Source organism: Vanellus vanellus, assembly GCF_965231255.1.
Source record: "Vanellus vanellus genome assembly, chromosome: 17".
In the NCBI taxonomy this organism is placed as follows: Eukaryota; Metazoa; Chordata; class Aves; order Charadriiformes; family Charadriidae; genus Vanellus; species Vanellus vanellus.
This window is the reverse complement of record NC_138922.1, coordinates 7,692,395-7,716,547: the sequence shown is the minus strand read 5'-3', so window position 1 is coordinate 7,716,547 and position 24,153 is coordinate 7,692,395. Positions and strand designations below refer to the sequence as shown.

Here is a 24,153-nt window from a genome sequence, read left to right as displayed (position 1 = left end):
TATCACCAGCCCTTCTCTGTAGGTCCGTTTGCTGGGCTGAGGGTTGCATAGTAGCTGCACTCCCTTCCTCAGCAGGCTAGCTTAGGAGGAGAAAGAAGCCATCATGTCCCAAGGAGGAGCAGCAGCACGCAAAGCTGCCAAGCCCCAGGACCAGGGATGGGCATGGATGGTCCTGCTTGCTGCAGTGCTGCTGCAGGGGCTGACACTGGGCTTCCCCTCCTGCATCGGTGTCTTCTTCACGGACCTCCAGCATGACTTCCAGGCCAGCAATAGCGAGACGTCGTGGTTCCCATCCATCATGGTGGCCGTGCTGCACGGAGGCGGTAAGTAGAGGCTGCAGGGAATGTCCTCCACCACCTCCTGCAGTTGTGTTGCTGATGAGGGGCCGTAACGACGGCACTTTTAATATTTCATTAAGGAGGATGGCGGAAGGGATGGGGAGGTCCAAGCAGACTGGCTGGTCAGCAGTGCACAGCATCTCCCAGCCACTTTGATCACACAGTCCAAAGCTAAGTGTCCACAGACACCAAGCTCCCTTTTGTCACTCTAAGAGACAACCAAGACCTTTGGTCAAAGAAGGTGAATCCCTTTCTCAGCCCAGCTTCTTCAGATCAGCAAGAACTTAATTATTTCCCGTAGCAGCTCTGTGAATAAGCTGGCAGGTAGCACTGGAACATGGGTGCTTTCTTGATTCATCTTCTGTCCACAAGAGCACATCTCCTTCCAAGTGCCACATGACAACTGTATTCTTCGTGGCTGAAAAGATGCCAAAAGCTCAAGTTCCTCCAGGCTGCTAGCTGAGGCAGAGTGTTAAAAGCAACTCCTTGGGCGGTGGCATAGAGTGCACACCCAAGCAGGCATCAGGGTAGACGTGAGCATAGTTGGATTAACGCAGAATGTGGGTCAGGCGGCACCCTCCAGGTGAAGGGGGATGAAAGGAGGGATGTGCTTTGCGGAGAGTGGAGTGAATCACTGGTTTTCCTCCCAAAGAAAATGTGGGGGCTGCACAGGACAGGGTCCCCAGATCCCCCACCCAGATGGATATTTCTGCATAGAAGAGAAAAACAAACCCCCAGCAGCTCGAGGACTTCCCAATGAGTGGTCCGTGTTGCTGCTGATCCCTCCACGTGCAACTCCCGTGCTCATTTGGTAAACAGACTACCCAAACCTTACCAGGCAAAAGAAGCAAAGTATCCAGTGACACCCATGTTATCTGAGCTGCTCCCCGAGTTCATACCTGCCCCCTTCCAATATTGGTGAAAGGTGACACTATAGTATGAAGAAAAAAAAAAAAAAAGCAGAACCCTGAGTCACACTGATGTGAAGGCTGTGGCAGGTTCAGCCTCTCCGGTGCAGGACTTGGCTGACAGCCACCTGACATGGGAGAGGGAGTTTGCACCTTAGCAAGAGCATTTGGGTCCAGAATTGCAAGGTACAGATGGAAAGAGATCTCAGGGGAAGCAACAAGGGGAGGAATTATCACTGAAGGTCAGCAGAAATAGAACAATGTCCTTTGGGCTTTGAATTTCGAAAGCGCTGGGTGTTTCCTGCGCTGCTTTCCATCCCTTGTGGTCCTACTGCAGTTAGTGGGAAGGAGGCAAATGGGACCTGCTGGCTCTGGATAATGGTCTCAGGAGCAGCTCAGTCCCAACAAGTCCATGAAGGACAAGTCTGGCAGTATCTGCAAGAAAATATCAGTTATCTTCTTTAATGAAGTAATTGTTTTGTAGGAGGCTGGAACCACAGTAAAAGGTAATATGAACACAGCCAATAAATAGATCCAAAAGTTATAAATTAGTCAAGGAAAGAATAGCCTCATGTTAATTGTATTCACTAACAGAATTAGTCAGGGCATGGCCAGTGAATTAAAAGAGAGTTGCTACTTGGCTTGCCAGCTATGGCTCATATTGCAGGCTGTTAGAGCAGAGGAGTGCTTGTTCTTGTCCCCCAATGGCATAAGGCAGGAGTAACACAACCATAAACCAGGAAGAAAAACCAACAAAAAAAAACAGAGATAAAAGACTGCCTCTCAGGCCAAGTATGTATGGCTTTTGCTATAATTTCTGACCTCCTTTGCAGTGGGCTAGGCTCTGTTTGATTCAGGTTCTCCAGTTACATCCATCATCTTCGCACTTAAATATTTTCCAAAAATGCATTCTACTGTGTCACCAGTGTCTCTTAAAGGTGCTTCTCTTAAAGGTGCTTCTCTCTTTTCTTCTCCTCTATTCTTTTTAATTCAGAGGAACTGAAGGGGAAAAAATATTTATTGCAAAAAATTGGTAAATTGGAAGGGGAGTGGAAAAAGCAGCCTGTCGTCAGAGCGGTCAGTGCAGTGAGAAGGTCCCGTGCGGGAGAGCGAACCTCAGCTCAGCAGAGCTGTGGCAGGAAACAGGGAAGGGCACAGTGCAAACAATAGCTCATAACTTATTAAGCCAAACATATCTCATTACCCATGCTATGTTCCTAGGTAAAAGCGATTAACCATTATTTTGTTATAAGAACCATTTGAGAGACTTCAGGATTCTATGGCTGTCGCCAAAAGGGAAATTCCAAGAGTTCAGGGTCTTACAGGTACCTGCTTCCAGATATTCACGTAACTCTCTGGATCGCACTCATACAAATGCAGCACCTTTCTGGAATTACTTTTGCAAAGGAAAGCACGAAAGCCCCAGGCACTTAGTTTTTTCTAGGTTTGAAACCTAGAAAGCAAGTTAACAGGAACAAATAATGAAAAAAACTTAAGATTTTTAGAGCCAATCTCATTATTTTGGAGTGTTCAATTTATGACTTCAGCGGTACCATCCTTAATGTCTTTAGCAGGAGGAAAAATAATCCAGTCACCAGCTTGCTGAACACTTTTTGAAAGGCCAGTTGAAGTCTGAGGTGAAAATCTCCCGAGCAGATCAAAATACAGACAGCTGCAGTCCTAATTTGAATAATGTTCCACTGTTCACTTGACTATGTGTATTTTATTTCAAACCAGACGTTGATTTAGGCCACAAATATGCCACAGGTTATTTTTCCCTACACTGATTGACCCCTAATTCTGCAGCTTACAGTCATTTTGCATTTGCTTATATAACCTTAAGTGTTCAGAAGAGGGGAAAAAAATAATAAAACCTGGAAAACCTTGAGGATCCTCAAAGGAACAGGAAAAGAAACTGTACCTTCAGATTCTCTTCTGCCAGAGCATGCAGACAGAAGCATGTTTCCCACTTATGGTCTGTATGGCTGAACTAATCTTTTCCTACCCCAAAACAGAGGATGCTAAATGACATTAACAAACTGGTAATTTATCACAATCTCGCGGAATTCACCAAAAGTCTATGAAAATTAAAGAATTAACTGACTTTAAACACACACCTCCATGTCTATTTGTTCATCGTTTTTTTTTCTGATGAAATAACATAACTCTTTCCTAGTAAAGCCTGCCAGCAATGTCAGTACACAATAAAACCCAGGTTTCTGCCCATCGGAAGCGCCTGGGTCTCGCTCCCGCCTCTGTGCTGTTTGTGCCGGAGGTGTGGGAGTGGGAACTGGGGTGTGCCCAGTCTGCTCCTAGGCTTGTGTCCTCTTGGAAGTGGACAGTTAAACCTACCCACCCCTGCCAGGTGTGCCAGGACAGGCACATGCAAAGAGCTGTACTGACAATAACATTTTATTATTTTCCTGGGGAAGATGACTTGCAGGACAGCTGCAAGACTCCACAAGCTGCAGCTTAGATGCTACTGCCTGAAGCTTAGATTGATTCCCATGCAGACATGAATATACCTCTCCAGATGTTTTCAAATAATCCTCCTCAATGACATCTATTTTTCTTGCATTCTTGATCTATTTCGGAGTCAGTCTGCCTTCTCTTGCAAGGCATTTCACGTAGGTAGCAGGACACCAAGAGCAATTTAGGAGATTTTGTGGCAGAATATTTGAAAAACATAGCAAAATGAGAATGGAAATATGCAAGCAGAAATATCACCCTGCTTAACATCTCTTACTCAGAGGTGTAGAAATACAAGTCCTCTGCTTTTTCAAATCATTTCCAGAATTTATATCATGTCAGAACAGAATTACACTTGAAGGGACTTCTTCCATTTAATTTCCAAGAGTTTTAACTCAAATCCATCACAAGGTAGCTTAGAAATCCTACCTAATGATCAAAAACCGAAGCAGATCACAAAAGCCTTCCCTTCAGCCAACAATTGACCGTGCACTTGGGAAGATCAGGGGTCATACTTTCTATTCCTGGCTCCCCTATTACATTATGCTGCTGCGACAATTCTCAGGGTCTCTAGACTAAATAATTAGGTAATTGCAGCCATCCAGCAGGTACAAAATATTTCCCTCCTCCCTAACTGCATCCCTTTTGCTTCTTTGCTGCCAGGGCCCCTCTGCAGCATCTTGGTGAAGCGATTTGGCTGCAGGTTTGCTGTGATGCTGGGAGGCCTGCTCAGCGGAGTGGGCATGGTCTCCAGCTCCTTCTGCAAGTCCATCAGCCAGCTTTACTTAACAGCTGGCCTCATCACTGGTAAGTACCAAAGAACAGCAGGAAAACCCAGCTGCTGTGCTTGACTTGAGAGACGGAAAATGGCGAGAGTCCCACTTAAGTGCTCACGTTTTTCCATTCATCTGTGAAAAAGATAAATCAAAAGCCCCACAGCGCAGCAGGAATCATATAGTGGCTAGACTTCACACCCCTTTAACACACACCTCATTCAGCCAACCTCACTGGAAAGTGCTTCTCTCTGGAAAAAGCTACAGGTCTCCAGGGGGCAAAATGGAAAGCAAAGACGTCTGTTCTTATTAGTAGCTTCTCAGCCTTTTGTCTTTAAAGAGAGGCTTTTTCAATCTTGGAATATAATGTGTTGGGACAACATCCTTACCAAGTTCCCTGGGTTTGTATTTCACCACTCCCAATCTGGGGAAAAGCGGAGATATTTTTTTTCTAACAAAAGAACATGTTGGTTTTGAACAGAAGTAACAGATGGGAACTTTTCCTTTCCAAATATTTCTCCTATGTGACTGATGTTCAACTCTTGCTTTTTTCTAACACAGAGAAATTAATTTCTTCAGCCAGGTTACTTTGGGACCAGTCCTGTTGGATCTTGCAAGCTAAGCTGTGTCGGCTGCATAGAGAGAAAAACAAGTAATTCCCTGAGCCCTGATGAATGTGTCAGGAAAGCCACACTGTTGCACACAGTATAAAAAACAAGCTTTTAATGAACAATTCCATAATAATTTTAGGAATGGCAGCATGCCCCAGACAAATGTCAGCTTAGATCAGTGTATTTAGTATACCCAAGAACACAAGGAGTTTAATACACACACAAGATCCTTCTTCATCCCTTGTGTGGGGTTTCTGAGTATTAATCACTCGGGGTTGTGCAGCCTGACAGGCAAGGAAATGCTTCAGTAGTAGATGAAGTCACCTGTGGGTACACTCTGGATTTGGGGTCTTTTCACCCCTTAAGACAAGGCAGAGGGATCGTGTACTGCATTTTCTCTTTCATTCTTACCTTTAGGTCTGGGATCATGCTTCAGCTTCCAGGCAGGAGTGACTGTGCTGGGCTACTACTTTGTACGGTGGCGAACGCTGGCCAACGCCATGGCATCCACTGGCGTCTCTCTCGGTTTCACGCTGTGGCCACTGCTTTCTCAATACTTGCTGGATGAGATGGGCTGGAGAAACACTTTTCTTATCTTTGGAGGAATACTATTGAACTGTTGTGTTTGTGGAGCCATCATGAGACCAGTTCAGCTTGCATCAGAGTCACCACTACAGTCACCCAAGCCTGCAGAGGAGCCAGGGAGAAGAGCAGAAGGGGCACAACTGTCCAATGGAGCATCTTCTCCCCACCTCAAGCTCCAGCAGCAAACCAGAAGGACTGCATGCTTCCAGATGCTGCAGAAGCACTTGGCTTTTGACATCTTCTGTCAAAACAAAGGTTACCAGATTTACACCATTGGAGTGACCTGGATGATGATGGGGTTTGCATTACCCCATGTCTACCTTGTGCCCTATGCCATCCAGAATGGGGTGGAGGAACGCAGGGCAGCCCTCCTTATCTCCATTATCGGGTTCATCAACATTTTCATACGCCCTTTGACAGGGCTGCTCTCAGGACACAGAGTCTTCACAGGGAGACGCATCTACCTGTTCAGCCTGGCTGCGCTCCTCTGTGGGTTGAGCAATTTCATTTGTGTCATTTCAGCCGAGTTCAGCGCGCTCATCATCTACTGTGTCATCCTCAGTATAGCCATGAGTGGCATCGGGGCACTCACCTTCCAGGTGCTGATGGATGTGGTGGAGATGGACAGGTTCTCAAGTGCTTTAGGGCTCTTCACTGTTCTGGAGAGTGTCACGCTCCTCATCGGACCCCCTCTCACAGGTGAGAGAAGCTATTCAAGCAGGCAAGGGAAAATCGGTCATTTAGACACTGGTGACAAATGTTTGGGAGCATAAAGAGGAGAAATGAGGGAGTTTTTAAACCCATGCAAGCAGGTGAGTTATGCAGGGAGCAAAATAAAAGGGAGAGTTGGAAAGCAATGATCAGCCCCTTCTCACAGCTGAAAGAGGGTCATTTCTGCAGCTGCCCAAGTGTCACTGCAGCGACAGCAGCCAGTGCAAAAGCTACCCGCTTGGCAGGCAGCTTTGACAGGCATGGGAGTGATGAGAGCTTTTTCTCAGTGAGTGGCAAGATACAGAGAGGAATTACTGTGCTAGCATCTTGCTGTCTGTGAACTATTTCACTGCTTTGCTAGTTTGCATCGTTTCATCTACGAAGTCTCAAAGAATGGTGAACATCCCATTAAACAAATTAACTGTGATCAGAATTATTACCAGGTCTACATTACTCAAGAGCCTTATAGTAAAAGCTTCTGTTCACTGTTCTTTCTGAGTTCTAGAATGTATTTCTTTTTCTCTGGCAACAAGAAAGGAGCTACTTATGACACTCAATCCAATAAATTATTCACAGATTTCACAGTCATTGTCCCAACACATTACATTCCATATTACAGTGATTTCCACAATTTACTCCAAATGCCACTAAGTGGCCTGCCTAAGGTGCACCTGCTCCTGCAGTACAGCAGCAAATTCAAAAGACTAACAAGCAAAAAATGTGAACCTGAGCATGAATCTCAATTCGGGCTTCAGTTCTCCAGACAGTGAATTGTCTGCCATTCAGCAGGAAAATAATGTCTGGTCTAAGAATAGGATGATAACATGCACCATATTTCATTGTACTCCCTGGCATTATTGTGTCGGTCATTTTTTCTCAAAGTTCAAAAAAGGTCTTTTCTTGGACACCTCTGATAGGAGTGGTAGATGGGAAAACAAAGTACAGTAAAAGCAGCTCCATTTCTATTTGTAGTCCTAAAATCTGCTAAAGAAAAGAGCACTATGAAAAGAAATATCACCACTCTTTACTGAAGAATACAAGCAAACATTATTCCAGTATTTCCATATAAATAAGCAGCCTATAGAGAAGGCATCATATATTTGACCTGAATATCTTCTTTCCATCTCTAACATTACTGTTAAAGTACTCTTTTGATGTATCACACTTCTAAGCGTTTTACACTGAGGGCACTTAATGTTAGTCATAATGCTTGCTGTGCTGTGAATTTTCCTCTCCTGGATTACACACTATTAGAGATAAGTTTTCAGTTTAGAGACCCGAACATGTCAATTTTTGAGAGATTTCTCTATTTATTTGTTCTATTTTCTGACCTGGAATGTAACAGGGTCACTCATTACAAAATCCAGTGAGTGACAGTGGCACAGGAGTCCTCTCCTGAGCAAACAAAATGAATCAGCAGGTTGGGGAAAAGTTAAAATTTCCTTTCTTTCCTGATTTTTCTGTGTATTGAGAAATACTTCATACAGAAGCAGAAACATCACCTGTGTGGTGATTACAAAAAAAACCCAAACGATCCCTAGAATCCAGAGAAGAGAACTTAACTCTCTTAACTCTCTATGAATGCTTATCTATTGTATATGGCAGTTTGCTGAATGATTTAGGTTTAACATTTATGTAAATGTCACCCAGTTGCCTTTAGTACACATCTTCTCTTCTACTAAGCTGTGGCTTCTATTTCAGGTCTCCTGGTGGACATAACTAGTGATTTCCACTACGTCTTCTACAACTCCAGTTTCTTCCTGATATCAGCTGCACTATTCATGGGGCTCAGCTTCTTCGCTCTGGAAAAAAAAAACAAATTGAAAGAGGCTTCAAAAGTACCTTTAGATAATCCCTCCAGAAATCAATACAATGAAATGCCAACTGAACCACTGTCTGAGAGTCAATCCCCTCCAGCAGTCATGTACATCACAAGCATATGAAAAGAAGAAAAAAAAGAGGAACACAATCATGTGGCCTGCACAAAGCTACACAAGGGCCAGCACTGATGGCAGATGAGAAAACAAGCATCTGCTTTCCACAACTGTCATCATCCTTCTGCCCTGCACTTCCACTCCGTGAGACTGTCAGACTCCACGTGAGCGATCCAGACCACAGGCTGAGCCCAGAACCCAGCACCAGCCGAAGAGCCAAAGGACAAAGAGAACTGCGCTTTCCTAAAGCAAACCATGGGATAACAGCCATGGTAACCAGAGCTGAGAGACAAAAGCTGTGTCAGATCAATTGGTTTAAGTCAGTGCCTTTAAGAAGTCACTGGAATTTCACATACACATTGCAGCTGGTAGCACTGGACAATATGTATTAATGGCTATGCACAATGGTAGTTCTGTCACAAAGAAGTATAACTGCCTCATCTGAACATGCATTTTTGTTGCAGACTTATATGAATTTTCCCGATTGCTTCACATGTAGGGGGTGGCAAGACAAACACTTTCCACAGGAAGTGTGTTGTTATTTTCCACATCTCTAAATATTATGTGGAGGCTGCTGCATAGGTTGCAGAACTCAGCCAAGTCTCTAGTAAGATAAAACACGTTCTCCTACGTGGTACACATATGAGTTCTTCATGCCAAGGACATTTTCAAAGCCTCAACGGTTCAACTCCAGAGCACCAAATAGAAAAAACCCCAAAACTCAGAGCGCGTCCGTTGTATAACTAGTGATATCTCAATTGGTTCTTGATATATCATAAAATAGGATTCAAGGCTTGTCTAAATACACTTCTTTCCAGCATTAACTGGGACCCTTTGTTTTTTTTGGGGGTAGGGGCAGACAGGGAAGGTGTTACTAGACCTGGGAATAAGTGTATGTATCCTTATATAGGGCCAAATTCAAAGCTACTGTAGTTCCCCCTTGTGTAAATGAATTTAGCTCTTTAGTCTTAGACTCTCAGACTTCATTACACCAGCATTCTCATTATAGAGCAGTTTGCACAAGCATGACTTACAAATAAATCTGTGGAGAAAATATACTGAGAAGAGTCAGTGTTACTGACTTTCACATCCACACAGCCATGACTGTAAGCGGCTTTTCTTGCTACGCTCCTGGGAGTTACACTTCTAAGTACTAAGATGAGAGCTGCATCAACCTCCAGCCTCCCCCATCATCAGCTCGAGTTGCAAAGTGTTTATATTCTGTATCATTTCTGATCTGACAGAAGCAGATACTCACAAAGCACTGGATATGAAGATTACTCAACACATTAGAACCATCAGAAAGACAGAAGCATAAAATGGGAATGAAATGGAAGAAGCAACAGCTTTCCACTCAACCGCAGTGCTTATCTTGAGAACTGTCATATTAAATTCTTAGCTACAAACCCACAGTTTTCATCACAGCTGTGGGCTCCCCAGACAAAACAAACAAACAAACAAACAAAAAAACACAATAGATGAAACCACTAGAAAACTGACTCCAAAGTCTTCAGAGACTATAATGGCTTCACAGCTGGCTTTTACACAGGAAGAGGATTAGCCCTTCAGAAGGGCTCGTGCTCCCACCACTCAGGAGTATCTATATTTCAGTACTGCTCTAGGATTACTGAACCAGTAGGCTTTGCATTTCCTGATCAAACATATACTTAAATAAGGTGACTACTGGGAGACATAACATACCTAACCTCTTGTCACACGTGTTTATTAACTTGTGTAATGCTCACACGGTCCATAACTAAAAAGTAAACAGGGACTGGTGCTCCTCAGCTTACAGAAAAAATGACTGCTGTACATTCCTGGGGAAAAGATGGGGCTTTCTCCCTCTCAAACCAACCAATGAAAAGGGATCAGGTCCAAAACCTCTTCTAGCTTTTGCAAATAAAACAGCTAAGCAGCTGAACAGATTGCCATTTTTTTTTTATGTAATTCTTAAATTTTACATTCTGATCACCTTTCTATATTCTCTTTCTGGTTTATTCCAGAAATATGGGGTCATATAGTCCCAAATCCTCACAATGCTACAAATGTCCTGGGCAAAACAGGCAAGAGACGGTGTAAGCTACAACCCATCACAATTTACCACAGGCAAACAAAGGTTAGTTGAAGGAGCAATAGAATGCATCTCCTTCGTGGAGCCAACAGCTCTATCTGCAATGATTTAGCTCTAGCTGGCTCATAAGCAAGCAAATATACAGTCTAATTCACGCTTGCACGATACGGGGCAGGGGGGACTCGCCAACTGAAACTGACACACAGAGATCAGCTCCCCATACACCATGGCAAAGAAATCTCAGTTTTGACTATTTCTTATCTGGGCACAGCAGTGCAAGATAATTTAGGACAGAAAGTTAGGACAGTGCTTTATAGAACTGCTTTTTGATACTCCCAGACTCAACATCAGGGTGACTGGGCCTTATTTGCAGAGGCAGAGAGATATTTCTGGGAAGAAAAACAATGAATTCACAAATCCATTATCTTAACGTTTCTCAACTTGTTGACAAAATAACTTTCTAACAGCCTTACAGAATTTATGCTGCCTGGAAACAAGGTTGTCTCCCCTGGTTCCTTCCCACCGACCCTTCAGAAGTAATCCACAACCCACAGGTTGGAAACAAATCTTGGAGAGAGAAGAGGTAACATTTTAGGCTGTGTTTTCGAGGTAAATAAGATGTCTGAGCTCCCGTAATAGAGAAAACTACCCCACTCCTCTCCTGTTCCACAGCTCTCCTCTCCTGCCTCTCTTTTCAAGCTGAACTCCAAGCTGCCTTGAGCAGAAGCTTTGTAAAGCGTAATTGAAGGGACCATGCGTAGTGAGTATGCTACAGTATAATAAATATTCTCCCCCCCGAGCTATCATACAGGAGCAGCAATACTCAGTTCTTAAGAATCTTGAGGCCCAGAAGAAAAATAAAGCAATAAAAGTTCCTTTCATTAGTTTAAGGTCATCCCATTATGCAAGGCAACCACAGCTTAATTACCACTACCCCCTGAAGCAGGTTTGTTGTTTTTTTTTTAACACCTACAGACAGCAAAATAATCCTGGCTTAAATTATGGACAAACACCAACACCTCAACCAGATTACAAACCTCTGAGAACCAGCAGAGCAAAGGTTGACCAGAAATAAATGTTCCTCGCTTGCCTGGTCCCCTCTTGCCCCTTCCTGCTCCCTTTATCATTTAAGGTCTCATTAACCTTGCAAGGTAAGCATTTTTGCAACAAGCACCTTTCCTTACTGCAATGAAACATTCACCAGGAAGTTCACACTGAAATACTGCAAGATCATGATCCTTAAAAGCCTTAGATATTCTGCCAATGTAATTCTTGGAAAAGTTTAATAAAAACCAAAAGAAAGGTCACAGTAAACTTAGTCTACAACACTTCAGAAATGCAAAATCACTTAAATGAAGAGCTTGGCATGCTGTTTGCAGACCTGGCTAGTAACTGCAAGAAAAGAAACATTACTAGAGAAGAAAATTTACTGAATTCTAACTTTGGTGTGTTATCAATGCCACTAGGCTAGCCCCTGAAGCTGTGAATACCCCAGCTATACTAGCCCATTCCAAGCTAACTATTCTGGCAAACAGCAAGCGCTTGGAGCATTCAGACAATTAAACAATATAGCCGATACTGGGTGAGTAAACTGCCTGAGCAAGAGGCTTACGTACCCCAGCCAACTGCCTACTGCCAAGTGATCTTTCTGGATGATCAGGACAAACTCCCCACAGTAAGCCAGCACAAAGACAACAAGTACACAGCTGGTAACAAAACAGGTCATGTAAGCAGTACTAATATGGTCTGCAACTCCTGCAGAAAATCTCTGAGGACTACAAAACCAGGGGATGTTATCAAATTCTCTTCCAGGAGGCAGCTCCAACACAGCAAATTAAATGGGAAATGTTTCTCACATGTCTTAACCAGCTTTGATTAAACTCAAATGCAAGATAAAGGCTAGAAGAAGCACAGCTCGCAGTTCCCAGAGAGAAAAGCCCAGGTGTTCCTCTCCTCCTGGTTATTTCTTGCCACGCACTCAAGTGTGACCTGGAGATGCTTGACCTGAAACTCAGCCAGTGCAGACACCAGCCTTTTCTAAGCACTGCTGCCTGCAAAACCACTCCAGGGGACAAAGTTCCTACTGCTTCTGTGCATGCAAAATTATACTGACTTTCCACAGATGTAGTACTTATAAACAGAAGTCATTGCACTTTTCCTCTTTAAATATTGTTTTTTCACCCCTCATTAGTTGGTCTCAATATCCTTAATCACTTTTCCTTGTACTGACTAGCTCCTCCATGTTTGCTTTCTCTTCTCCTGCTTTCTCACATTAGTCATTCACTTTCTGTGTAACGACAGATGTGGCTTTTAAGTATGTCAACACTTACCACTTACAAAGGCATACATTAAAAGAGATTTGTTAATACACTAGCAAAACATTCTAATATAGAAGTAGTCTATAGCACCTTTGCTGATCAGTTTCATACATACACGGATACATACAAACATATACATATATATACTGACAATTGTAAGAGTTGAAATTGCTAGCACGGGCCTGGCTTAAACTTTTATACTAGGTAGAAATAAATACCTTTGCTTTCACATTCTCTGTCTTCCCACACCATTGTAAAGATTTAACATTACTGCATTCAGTGTAGCTTCTTTGTTCATCCTTCTATTTAATGTGGTCATGGGCAGATATTCTACTACACCCAGCTGTGTGGTAGGAGAGATTATCAGCCCAACATGCTTGACACTGATGCCACATATTTGGCAGATCAGTCCACATTCAATTTGCTTAATATGAAAATCAACTGCATTTGAGATAATACAAAAGACAACATCCGCTCACAGCCTGTTTCCTACCTTACCTACAGAATGTTCACTCATTTCATTGCTTCAATAAAAGCAACACAAATTTCTTCAGAGTCCATCCCCTCATTTATGATGTTTATGTACTTTTACCTTAAATATTTACATGACACGAACCACAATTGAATCCACTTGTAGCGCTTATAATCACAGCGGTTTCACTGGAACTGTGGTAGTTCAGAATCATGTAATTGCTCTGCTTTGTGCTTAGGCCAGGGCATTGTACAACCAGGGTGGAACTACCTGCCGCTGGTTTAATTCGCTCCTGCTTGGCTTCGCTTCATTTTTTTTCCTCCAGGTAATTTATTTCACCACGCATGTATTGTGCCGTCTTTTTACCTTTTCCCTCAGCTTCTAATCCTTTTGCCATTTCACAAAAGGCAAAAAAATCTCTTTCCATTGTCCTCCTTTAGCCCACGAGCTGCAATCCCATATTCAAACTGAAACTAACTAAACCCTTTACTCCCTTCATCACGTTTCCCCACCTTTGCCCTCCCGACTGCCCCAGCCATGCCGTTACCATCCGCACATCCCGTATTTTACACCCACCGCTCGCAGAGACGCCGAGGCCCAGCGAGCGGCTCGGTCCAGATGTGGTTCCTCCGTGCGGCGAGCCCCTCGGCCGGGAAGCCATCCGGCAGCGGTACTGCCTGGGCAGCAGCTCGGGGTTCATCCACCACCACAACTAACTCAGGAGAACCTGGAAGGACAGCGGTATTGAAATTGAGCGGGAAATAAAGTCTAAAGTTCACACACGTGAAGAATTTTTCAGTAAATAACGAGTGAGGGAGGAAAGGCTCGCTCCTTTCCAGAGCAAAGTGTTTAAACGTGGAAGTTTTGCCACACACCCAACACCACGATGCACGCTCGTTTCTTTGATGTGATCAGTACCGGGTTACCCGGCCCACGGGGGAGGAAACACCCCGCAAGGCGCTCGCCTGCCGCCCCACACCGCACCCGGGGACCCCAGGCTCGGCAGCCCGCTGCCTTTCGACCCGCGGCCGCCTCACAGCAGCCACCCCCGCCGCCCGCTGAGGAGGAGGAGCCGCCGCCGCCGCCGCCGCCATGATCCCCGCCTGAGGCGCGCAGCCACCCGCCGCGCCACGCCCACAAGATGGCGGCTGCCGGGCGCTGCTCGCCTCGCCGCTGGCTCGTCTCCTGCCCGCCGGCCGTGGGCGAGCACCGGCCCGCCGCGAGGTGCCCGGGGGAAGGGAGAGCCGAAAGCGGGGTGTCTCACAGGCGCCGAGCGTTTAGCGGCTGAGCTTAGGGCATGGCATGGCTGCTGGGCCCGCGATGGAGCTGGGGCGGCTGGAGTACCTGCAGGCCCTGGTCACTGAGTTCCAGGTGACAGAGAGCACAGGTAACCCCCGGCTCTGCTCCCCGCTAATACTGCTCGTGTTGAGCGTGTTTCCTCACACACCTCTCGCTTCTCCATTGCAGAGGCCAAGGAGCAGGTACTGGCAAACCTGGCCAACTTCGCCTACGATCCCAAAAACTACGAGTACCTCCGGCAGCTTCAGGTGCTGGATCTGTTCCTTGACACGCTCACCGAAGACAACGAGAGCCTCGTGGAGTTTGCGATTGGTAAGGACTGCACCTGAACACCCTTGTAAGGGGCTGACGGGCCAGGGGACGCTGGGCCTGGTGCTTCGGTTTGGTGGTTAATCTCCCCCCTGAGAGGAAGATAGTTGTGCTGCAAGAACAGCCCCGTGCTGTGCTGATATGACCTCGATTAGCAGAGAATGAGTGGCATGGGGAGAGGGGTAGGAGGGAGGCATCTCCCCTTCATCTTAATAGAGCTGCTGTGCTTAAAGAAGATGCTTTCTGGAAAGGATCCCCCCTCCAAGTGTAAGTAAGCACTAGCTGAATGTCTTTTTAATGAAATCTCTCCTACAGAGAAGCAGTCATTAATACATAATTTTTGTTCTGTATAATGTACAGGTCCAATGTTGTCATTCTGCTATTGACAACCAGCCTTCTAGAGTACTGACTTGAAACACTTTAATAAGTCCTCCAAGGAACTGCCTTATGGTGATTTGTCATGGCCTGAACATAAGCTAAGGGTCCAGATCCTAATTGTGATTGATTCCGTGAGATGATAATATATTTGATTTTTAAGGTTTGTGGCTGCGCTATGCCAAGGTATGGCTGCACCTTAAGATTTCAAGTACAGATGTTCTGTACCTCTTGGCTAGTACTGTTATCTCTGTTCTCAAAAACATCTGCAGCAAACTGCTGGCTTGTAGCTTCCATTAGGGTTAAGTGATACTGGAATTCTTCGTTCTATGGAAGAGGTTATGTCCAGCAGTAATAGTGCCCTCTAATGACATACAGGAGGAGGAATGTTCTGGTGGAAAATCTCTGGAAAGAATCAAGAAACGTTGCCCAGGAGGCTGTTAAGAATTTTCCATCCAAATCTGACATAAGATCTGGATGCTTATTTCTGTATTAGAAAAAATGGATCAGCAGTGAATTTGAATCTTAGTATGAAAAAGATGAGGGAGTGGAGAGAAGAGTTTGTCTTGCACATGTCAGACATTTTCTTTTCTGTTTCAGGTGGTCTTTGTAACCTGTGCCTGGATAAAACTAACAAAGACTACATCTTGGAGGCAAATGGGGTAGAGCCCGTAATCAACTGCCTCTCCAGCTCCAACGAGGAGACGGTCATGTCGGCAGTCACGACACTGATGTACCTGACAACACCACAGTCGCGCCAGCAGACCACGGCTCTCCCGGTGGTGGAGTGCATGCTTCGCTTCTCTCTCTCAGCCAACAGAAGGTTAAGTAATCTGGCAACTGTCTTCCTGGAGGATTACTGCACACCGCTGCAAGTGGAAGAGGCCAGGAATCTCAGCAAACACACAGCGGTGGGGATTCCTCTCCCCAAGGACTGAAGCTGTCAGAGCAGCAGAGCTGCTGAGAGGGAGACCTCCCTCTGTTTTGCCAGGCCTCCACTTTCTGCTCAGCAGGTCAAGAGTGTGTCAAGAATGACATTAAAGAGGGAAATTGGTCATACCAGCACTGGATTTTAGTTAGTAAAGAGAACGGTACAGCACTGCCATGTCAGTGGAAAAACTGCAAGCTAATGTTTAAAATAAAACATGTCATGGCTGTTGGAGAACAGGTTGCCAAGTGCAGCCCAGCACCCAGCTTGCACAGATAACCCTTCCCAGCAATTAAGGGGGGTTCTGCTTGGGTTATTGGGCAGCTTATGTCCTCTCCAGTTCCTGACTGGTTTTGCTGCAGCTCTCCTCTTCAGTGTCAACTCAAATAACTGAAATGTCAAATGAACTTTATTCCTCCTGCAGAAGAAAGGTGTTTCCCTGCTCTGGCAGTTTGCAACCTTACTGCATCCTGTTGGTACTAAACATGCCATCCTATCATCATGGCATAGGCACCCGCCTAGTAAATCAGTACGCAGGGCAGGTTGCAACTGTCCTATAAATCAGGAAGGGGAAAGTGTTTTTTTCTTTCATTACCACTGGTGAGAAAGGTGAAGGTTTTTAAAAAAAAAAAAAAAAAGGCTCATGGCAGTCTGGCTCATGAGAACAGCTGTCTTGTAAAACCTTCTCTTAATAAAACATTAACTTAAATGCTGTGTAAACAGTTTTGTATAAGCTCATAAATATTTCTCTACAGCGCTTGCAGCCCAGCCTTCGCCCACTCTTACTCATGCACATGGGGCAGAAATTGATGCCAGCTTGTTCCTTTCATTATCAGCCAATGATGCAAAAGGCAACCCAAAAGCCAGGGTGGCTAAATACATAAAATTTAAAAGAGTTTGGCTGTTGAGCACAGCGCTCCCTGACAGACACCCATGCTGTGTATGCTCAAGTTTCAACAGCTTTACTTCTTCTTTTTATTTCCCCCCTCTGCCCCCAGCCAGCCCAAAACAAACACACAAGCACAAAAAAAAAAAACAAAAACCAAAACCAAAAAACACAACTGCTTGTATTTTATAGTTTCTCTTCACCAACAGCAAACATCCAAAACAACTCTACAGAGATGAACTGACTGAATGCAGAGCAATCTTCCAGAAACCTGGAGAGAAGCCAGCCCTGTAGCACGTCTAACAAGGGCAGCTCATTTCTTATTATAACCGACCCCCCGTTAGTGTCCCTGCCCGGGTGACGGCGCTCGCTGCCTCCTGGGAAGGGGTTTCCCTGCCAGCAGGAAGAGCACAGCATCCCCGTGTCGCATTACTGCCTGCGCTTGCTTTCCAAGATGCCCTTCCAGTCATCTGCCCAGGAGAGCAGCCGCCGGCGCGGTGCCTGCAGCTGGAGGTGCCTGTTGTGGCAGCAGGTAAAGAGGACGTGTTCCCAGCTCGGGTTCAGCTCTGCGCCTGAGGAGGGCAGGGGAGGAGAGCTGGAGTCAGCTGGGGGTTTTCCTCCCCAGCTAACAGAAAGCGAGACAAACGCTTTTCAAACCTCTGATGGTATCCTTGTCATCAAACAGCAAGTCAGCAGATACGACGGTCTTATCTCGGGTTAGGATAATCCGCTCCACAAACTCGGGTCCCAGATGTTTTTCTACCCACTTATACTGCAGAGGCAAGAAATAAGAGAGGATAAAGTTCTGCCGCACTTTCAGTTTGCACATTGCTCAAGTCAGATCAGCCTGAGTACAGCAATCTTTTCCCCCATAAACCTACATCTGTGTCTGGGAGTCCCCACACGGAGGCTGCCTGTGGCCCAGGACACTGATTTAACCTGTACTTGTAACGGCCTTCAGTCAGTATGGCGGTTGCTGTGCCTAATCGCTGTCAGGTTTGCGAGCGGCGCTGCCTGCTCACCCCGAGCACGTGGATTGTGCCCATCTAAGTCATCCCAGCGATTGAGGTCCTCCCCTCCATTCTTGCACCAGTGGCAAACAGGGCCAATTCCAACGCTACAGCCCCCTCTTAACTCCACATTGGCCTCTCAGGACGAGCTGGAGATCTCCGGCTCTGGATTTAGACAGAGTGAGGCTGTGTGGGTTGAGGAGCCTCCAGCTTGGAATCCCCTGGGAATATCCTATCCCCGTGGGCCATGCTGCGGCAGTTCCTTTGCTGGAGCCCAAGTGTCACAGGCCAGCTCCAAGAGGACGGGGCTCACGTGCCCCGCGATAAGGCTGGCATCAGGTGGCACTCCGAGATTCCCCGTCCTTATGCTGTCACTGCGTCCAGGCGGCTGCCCCTCGGGCAGAGGGCTGGTGGGGAACCCTGGCAGCCTGCGCCGGCCACCGTCTTCATAAATGAATGACTCTGACTGGGGTGGTATGAAACAGCAAGGCTTTGCAAAAGCGGCATTAAAATCAGTAAAATAAATTCTCTCTCCCACCTTTTCCACGATGCAGTGCTCATATTTCCGGAGAGGACTTGTGCAAATAAAGACTTCAGTGCTGAAAAGAAAGAGCCTTCAATTAGCAGCGAGGGAAAAGTGCATAAGAGAATGGAACAGGGCTGCAGCGTGCAAAGTGTCCTTACTCCGGCAGGCGGATCATCTCCTGCATAGCTTCAAGGGCTCCTGGAACTGGATCCAACTCTAGGAAGAAGCCAGGAGATTCGTAGATACTGGCTACCTTAGCCTGCAAGAGACAGGAGCACAGTGAGCAATGCCCGCGCTTTTATCTGAGCACAAGAGTTGTCCGGTTACCCCGTGCGCAACAGCCGTCACAGGGACAGCGCTTTAGAGAGTGAGGTGAGGCTTCACACCAGGAGAGGATCACAAAGTTTCTCACCTTTAGGGTTCTGGGAAAAGTCCAGCTCAGGCACACAAGAACGAGAAGTTACTCTCGGTGGCTTGTTGGGAGGGAGGAGGCAGAGCTGCTCCTGAGCTGGCTTTGTTTCTACCAGCCGCTCCGTGCGCAGCACCACCACCGCAGCGCTGGTCCACAGCTCGACTCGCTGACGTCTGAGCGAGGGAGAGCTCACCCCTCACCCCTGCCCAGCACGTCTCTCCCTACTAACTCTTGTGAAAATCGAAGGAACAAGTTTGAGGCTTCTGCTCCTCTGTCGCATTTGACTGACATTTCCTTACGGCTCAGGAATTTACCAGGGATTCGTGGGCAGACCCACGTGCTACCCAACAGCCGCCTTTTCCTTCAGAGCAAACAGGGCAATGTGGTGACCGTGCTAATTACCATCCGCAGCGGAGGGGCCGGGTCAGCACACCCACGCATTTGGGGTTAATCCTTTCAGACCGCAACAGCTCAGCAAGAGGGAAGGAAGAGGACAGGAGAGCTAGGAAAACTGCATTTCTCTGCTGCTTTCTACAATTTTCAATCACACGCTAAAATAAGAGTCGCTAAAGGAGAAGATCCTGACTCCAGCATGGACAGTGGGTCCTCTGTGGTAACGTGTTGGTGCAAAGTCTACTCAAAGGGGTGTGAGACCGCAGCAGAGGTGGATCCCTGTGCTGCCCCAAGAACCTTCGGCTTCGTGAGCTGACCTACGTGCCCCAGCTTGCCTGGGTCTGGTGGTGACACTGGTGGGTCCCACCAGCCGCTCCACTCCTCGGACTTGGCACGCACCACCTCAGCAGTGGATGGAGCAGCACGGTTAAGGGGATCACAGCTTTACCCCTTTTCCCTCTGCACCTGCCCTCGGTGGTAAACCCACCTTCCACACACACACGTGGGACACCACACACATCGGAGAAGTCACGACAAACAGGTGGGAAAGGAGGTTCTCTCCGGTTATAATCATTTTTAAGTAAGTGAGAAAGAAGCAAGATTACTGGAGGAGCAATGTTTGCCCAGGCTAAAGTGGCCAAAAATGGTGCAAAAAGGTAAAAGGAATTTAATGATTTAGTACAGTGGCATCTTTAATCTCTAAAAGGAAAAGTGGGATTTCTGGGGCAATTTCCGTGCCTCTTGGAAGGACTGTCTTTCCAGTATTTATTTATTTTTTTTTTTAAATTTACTGATAAGACATTCCTGCGCCTTTTACTATTAGGAGGTTCACTGGTTTGAATCCAGCTCTGGTTAGTTAATTTTAAAAGCTGCTACCCCAGTGACGCTTCAGTGGCCTGGGTGTTACATCAGAGCATTTCCATGCAGGTCAGAGCAGCCGGCTCCTCTTATCGCACAGCCCATCCTGACAATGCACCCACAGCAGCAGCAGCAGAGTTAAGGGCCAAGTCCACTTCCAGACGGAGGTTTCATTCTCTGGCAGAGAAGTTAAGCTTCCAGTATCTCTTCTGCCCTAAGACACATAAATCTCACCTTCCCTGGGGGCATACAGTGAACTTCAGCGGTGCCGAGCTAGCATTCTTCCGCAAGCGTTCAAGTCTTACCTTCCCCAAGCCAGCGAACAATTTGGAAAAACTCAGTTCTTGGTAAGTATTCTTGAAAGGCGGACTGGCAGCCTCTGCTTAGAAATTGTACCAGATTGCTGTACAGTCCGGCTGATGGTCTCCTTGCCCTGTATCACCAGTGCAACATCAACATGAAAACCATTCCAATGAAGCAGCAAGGAGAAGGAGGCAGCATTGAACAAGTCTCCCAGATGACAGTGCTCACTCAGCCATCCTAATTTACAAATACTCGTAAATAAATCAGCAGCCAGAAATTTGGAAGCACTGCCAGATTTCACATGCAAATCAGAAGAGGCTGGGAGTCTCGGTGAAGATGTGGCAATCAGATCTGCCCAGATCCCCATGCAAAGGCTCGCTGATCCCAGCAACAATTCCCTGGAGCTCTTCCCAAGGAGATTCAATTACCAAATCAGGGCCTGTGCCCGAAAGCTCTTTTATCCTACAGCAAGACACTAGAAACTGGCAAGTTTCCACTGTGCCACAAAAAAGTCTGGCTTTGCCGGAAAAAGAAATTTGATTTGATGATTCTCAGAATCAAAAGCCATTTGTCAAAATAAAAAAAAAAAAAAGTTACTAGAAAAAGAAAGTAAAACAGTTTTCTTTCCTCATTCTCATCCCATCGTCGCTGAACCTTTGCATTTAACTTCCATTAGCAATATAACAACTGGGATACAAAATTGGAGGAATTACATCTATCCCTAAGCTTTCCCATCTGCAATACTTAAGATAATTCTAGAAATTCTTGCCACTGCTGGAGATGTCGGATCCTTTTGTGAAGCTGTCTGGGGCCACGTAGCACAACCGAAATGCTCAGGAGATAAATCCCCATCAACAAAATTGCCCCACACAGAGGACCGGATAGACAAGTAGAGTAAAGAAAGTCTTGAGCAAAATACTTTGTAAGTGAAATGGATTTACAATTAATGATCAACTTAGGATGAAAAAAGAAAGAAAAAGCAAGGTAATAGTTCAAGTGGCAGCTGCCCAGCGCTAGCAAAGCCTCAACAGCACTTGGTAAGAGGGCAATAAACAAGCCACCGTCGCAGTGGTTCCCACACCCCGTCACGACGCTATCTCAACCCTCTGGCTGGTGGTGGCCAGAGAGAGCAGACCCCTGCCACAACGAGCTCGGTGTCAGGCTGGTCCCCTCCTTTCAACAGCATATTTGGTTTCCCTGCAGGGACAGGCAGCCCCACAGACCCCCGGGCACAGGGGGGGAATGAGCCGCTCTTGGGGTCCGGGCAGCCGGCTCCTGCCGAGGCTTTTCCTGCAGCCCCGGGGCAAGGAGCGACCTTCTCCTGCGGGGATTCTCCTGCATCACAGACACCTAGCACTGCCACGGCAGAACTAGCGAGGTCGCTGGTTTTAACCAGCCGTGGTATTTACATAAAACCTGAAGGAGCTTCAAAACTTTAAAACTTTCTTGTTCTGCCAAATGTACCTAAACCAGCCCAGAGATCCAGAGGTTACTGGAGGAGGCAGACATACAGCACGATTACATAAACCTCATTTCCTTAGGATGCCAGGCTAATAACGAACAGCAAGATAAGAGCTTTCTGCTGATGATGATCTGCGTGGGATTCAAACCAGTTACCTAGTTATTTCATCGACACACCTAAGGTCTGGGAAGGAACGGGATGAGCATGAACCAAATTAGGGAACAGGAATGCCAGAAATAGAACAGAGCACAACTTTCAGGACAGATCAGATTGTAGCCCATCCAAATAAGAATGCATAAAAAGCCACGACCCCTTAAATTACTTGCATTTTTTTTGTCCCAGTATACCCAAATGGGATTCATTTAAGGAGTACTTAAGCAATAAATCATGTTCATTTATGTAAGATGATAAACAAATCATGCCTACTGCCTTTATTTACAAGTTACTAGTTCTGGGAAGTTTCAAGGATCAATCGTCATCGATTAGAGCTCAGACAGTTTGGAGCCTGTGGAAACGCTGCCCGGACCCAGTGCTCCTGTCCATCACAGTAGCGCAGGAGCCTGTACCTCCCTACGGAGCAGGAGGGAAATTATTGTGAGTTGTCATTTCTTAGCAGTAAAAAAAATCTACAGGCTCAGTACAGGATCTTAAAATTAGGAATGAACTTCTGAGGGAAAGCGTGCGGCACAGCCTGGGTCAGCATCCGTCCTTCGCTTCAGAGCCCCCGACTGGCCTGTGGTAACTTGAAGGAAGCGCGAAGTCTGGATTCACAGCATTTTGAATTTTGCCTTGCAAATGTCTCTGATATTCATTCAGTCATTAGCAAACATTAAAAATAGCAACAGTTTGCACAGATGTAGGGTGTACCACAAGCTTTTTATATACTATTCCAGATCGCTTACCTACCGTGCGCTTTGCTTGCCGGAGCATGCAGAGGCAATGATATTGATACAGGGGTTTATTAACTGTATATATTTTTGTATTTCTTGCTACATTAACACTCGTAGAGCGCTCAGAGAGCTTTAGGTAAGTTCTTACTACTGCTACATAGCAGGAGCCGTTGATGAGTAGGTGAAGAACAAGCTGAAGGTGAAGGTGGCTCAACGAACAGTTTCATGACAGAATCACCCATTGCCCATTCCTGCGCACACACCTCTCTGTAAAGGGCTGGCAATCCCTCGGGAAGAAGAATTATTACTATATTGCTATTATTACTACGCAAAATAAGGCTGCCAGCATGAAACAACCCTTTGCAGCATCCCCTTAAATTAAAAAAAAAAAAAAATAAAGCAACCCTCCCCTCTGCTTTGCACGGCCGTGGTGGGTCGGCAGCGATTTCCTTGGCTCCCAGCAGGGCACAAGAGGGAAGGAGGGAGAGGTTTATGAAACCAGGACCCCCCTCCCCGTCGTGCAGCCTGGCCACTGCCCCCCGCCCCGCACTCACCCCCAGGTCCTCCCGCAGACACCGGTACTGCTCCCGCACCGAGAAGCCCCTCCGCGCCTCCAGCTCCACCCGCGGCTCCCGGGGGAAGCGGGTCACGAAACCCCGCAGCACGGCTCCCTCGAAGTCGGCCAAGACCCCGTCCATGTCCACCAGCACCCGCAGAGCTCCGCCCGCCCCTTCCATGGCCACCGGCACCCGCAGCGCTCCGCTCCGGCCGCGCCGCCCAACGCCGCTGCCCGCCGGCCCCGGCAGCACGGGCGGCAGCGGAGCGGGACGGGGCGGGCTCTGCCCGGTCATGCCCGGGCCCGCAGGGAGGGGAGGGCCGGGCCGGGCCGGGCCCGCCCCGGTGGGGGGAATCCCCTTCGTCCGACACCCGCCGGGGCTGCCCCGGGAAGCGGGCCGGCTCGCCGCGGGGGGCGGGAAGAGGGGCTTCTCGAGTCCTTTTTAGCTGCCGTGGCCCGGGCGGGGGGAAAGGCAGCCGCGGGCGGGCAAGGTCTGCGCACCCGTAAAGGAGTAGTTAACCAGTTTCACTGGTTGTGGGGGCGGCAAAGGAAATGTAACTTGATTGTTTTCCCCCTCCGAGAGCAGAAAACGGGCAGGCGCCCCAGCGCGTTCTGTACGGGCTGGAAAGAACAGCAGCCACGGATGCGGGCCCGGAGGAGGCCACAGAGATGATCAGAGGGCTGGAGATCCTCTGCTGGGAGGACAGGCTGAGATTTGGGGTTTTTCAGCCTGAAGACGAGAAGGCTCCAGGGAGA

General features: G+C 46.9%; 3 protein-coding genes across 3 annotated transcripts; 2 read left to right on the top strand and 1 right to left on the bottom strand.

The window, feature by feature from the left end:
- Nucleotides 1-103: 103 nt before the first annotated feature.
- SLC16A5 (solute carrier family 16 member 5) lies at nucleotides 104-8,338 on the top strand (the record flags this gene model as incomplete). Its single annotated transcript, XM_082491976.1, has 4 exons — nucleotides 104-323; nucleotides 4,379-4,522; nucleotides 5,517-6,383; nucleotides 8,097-8,338. The coding sequence occupies 4 exons, from the start codon at nucleotides 104-106 to the stop codon at nucleotides 8,336-8,338; spliced, it is 1,473 nt and encodes a 490-aa protein (XP_082348102.1).
- A 6,172-nt stretch (nucleotides 8,339-14,510) lies between these two features.
- Nucleotides 14,511-16,809, top strand: ARMC7 (armadillo repeat containing 7; the record flags this gene model as incomplete). Its single annotated transcript, XM_082492302.1, has 3 exons — nucleotides 14,511-14,577; nucleotides 14,658-14,801; nucleotides 15,774-16,809. The coding sequence occupies 3 exons, from the start codon at nucleotides 14,511-14,513 to the stop codon at nucleotides 16,109-16,111; spliced, it is 549 nt and encodes a 182-aa protein (XP_082348428.1). The 3' UTR covers nucleotides 16,112-16,809.
- Nucleotides 16,810-17,172: 363 nt separating this feature from the next.
- On the bottom strand, nucleotides 17,173-23,692 carry NT5C (5', 3'-nucleotidase, cytosolic; the record flags this gene model as incomplete). The annotated part of the gene is made up of 5 exons (XM_082492301.1): nucleotides 17,173-17,559; nucleotides 17,645-17,759; nucleotides 18,536-18,596; nucleotides 18,682-18,782; nucleotides 23,396-23,692. The coding sequence occupies 5 exons, from the start codon at nucleotides 23,690-23,692 to the stop codon at nucleotides 17,417-17,419; spliced, it is 717 nt and encodes a 238-aa protein (XP_082348427.1). The 3' UTR covers nucleotides 17,173-17,416.
- Nucleotides 23,693-24,153: the final 461 nt, after the last annotated feature.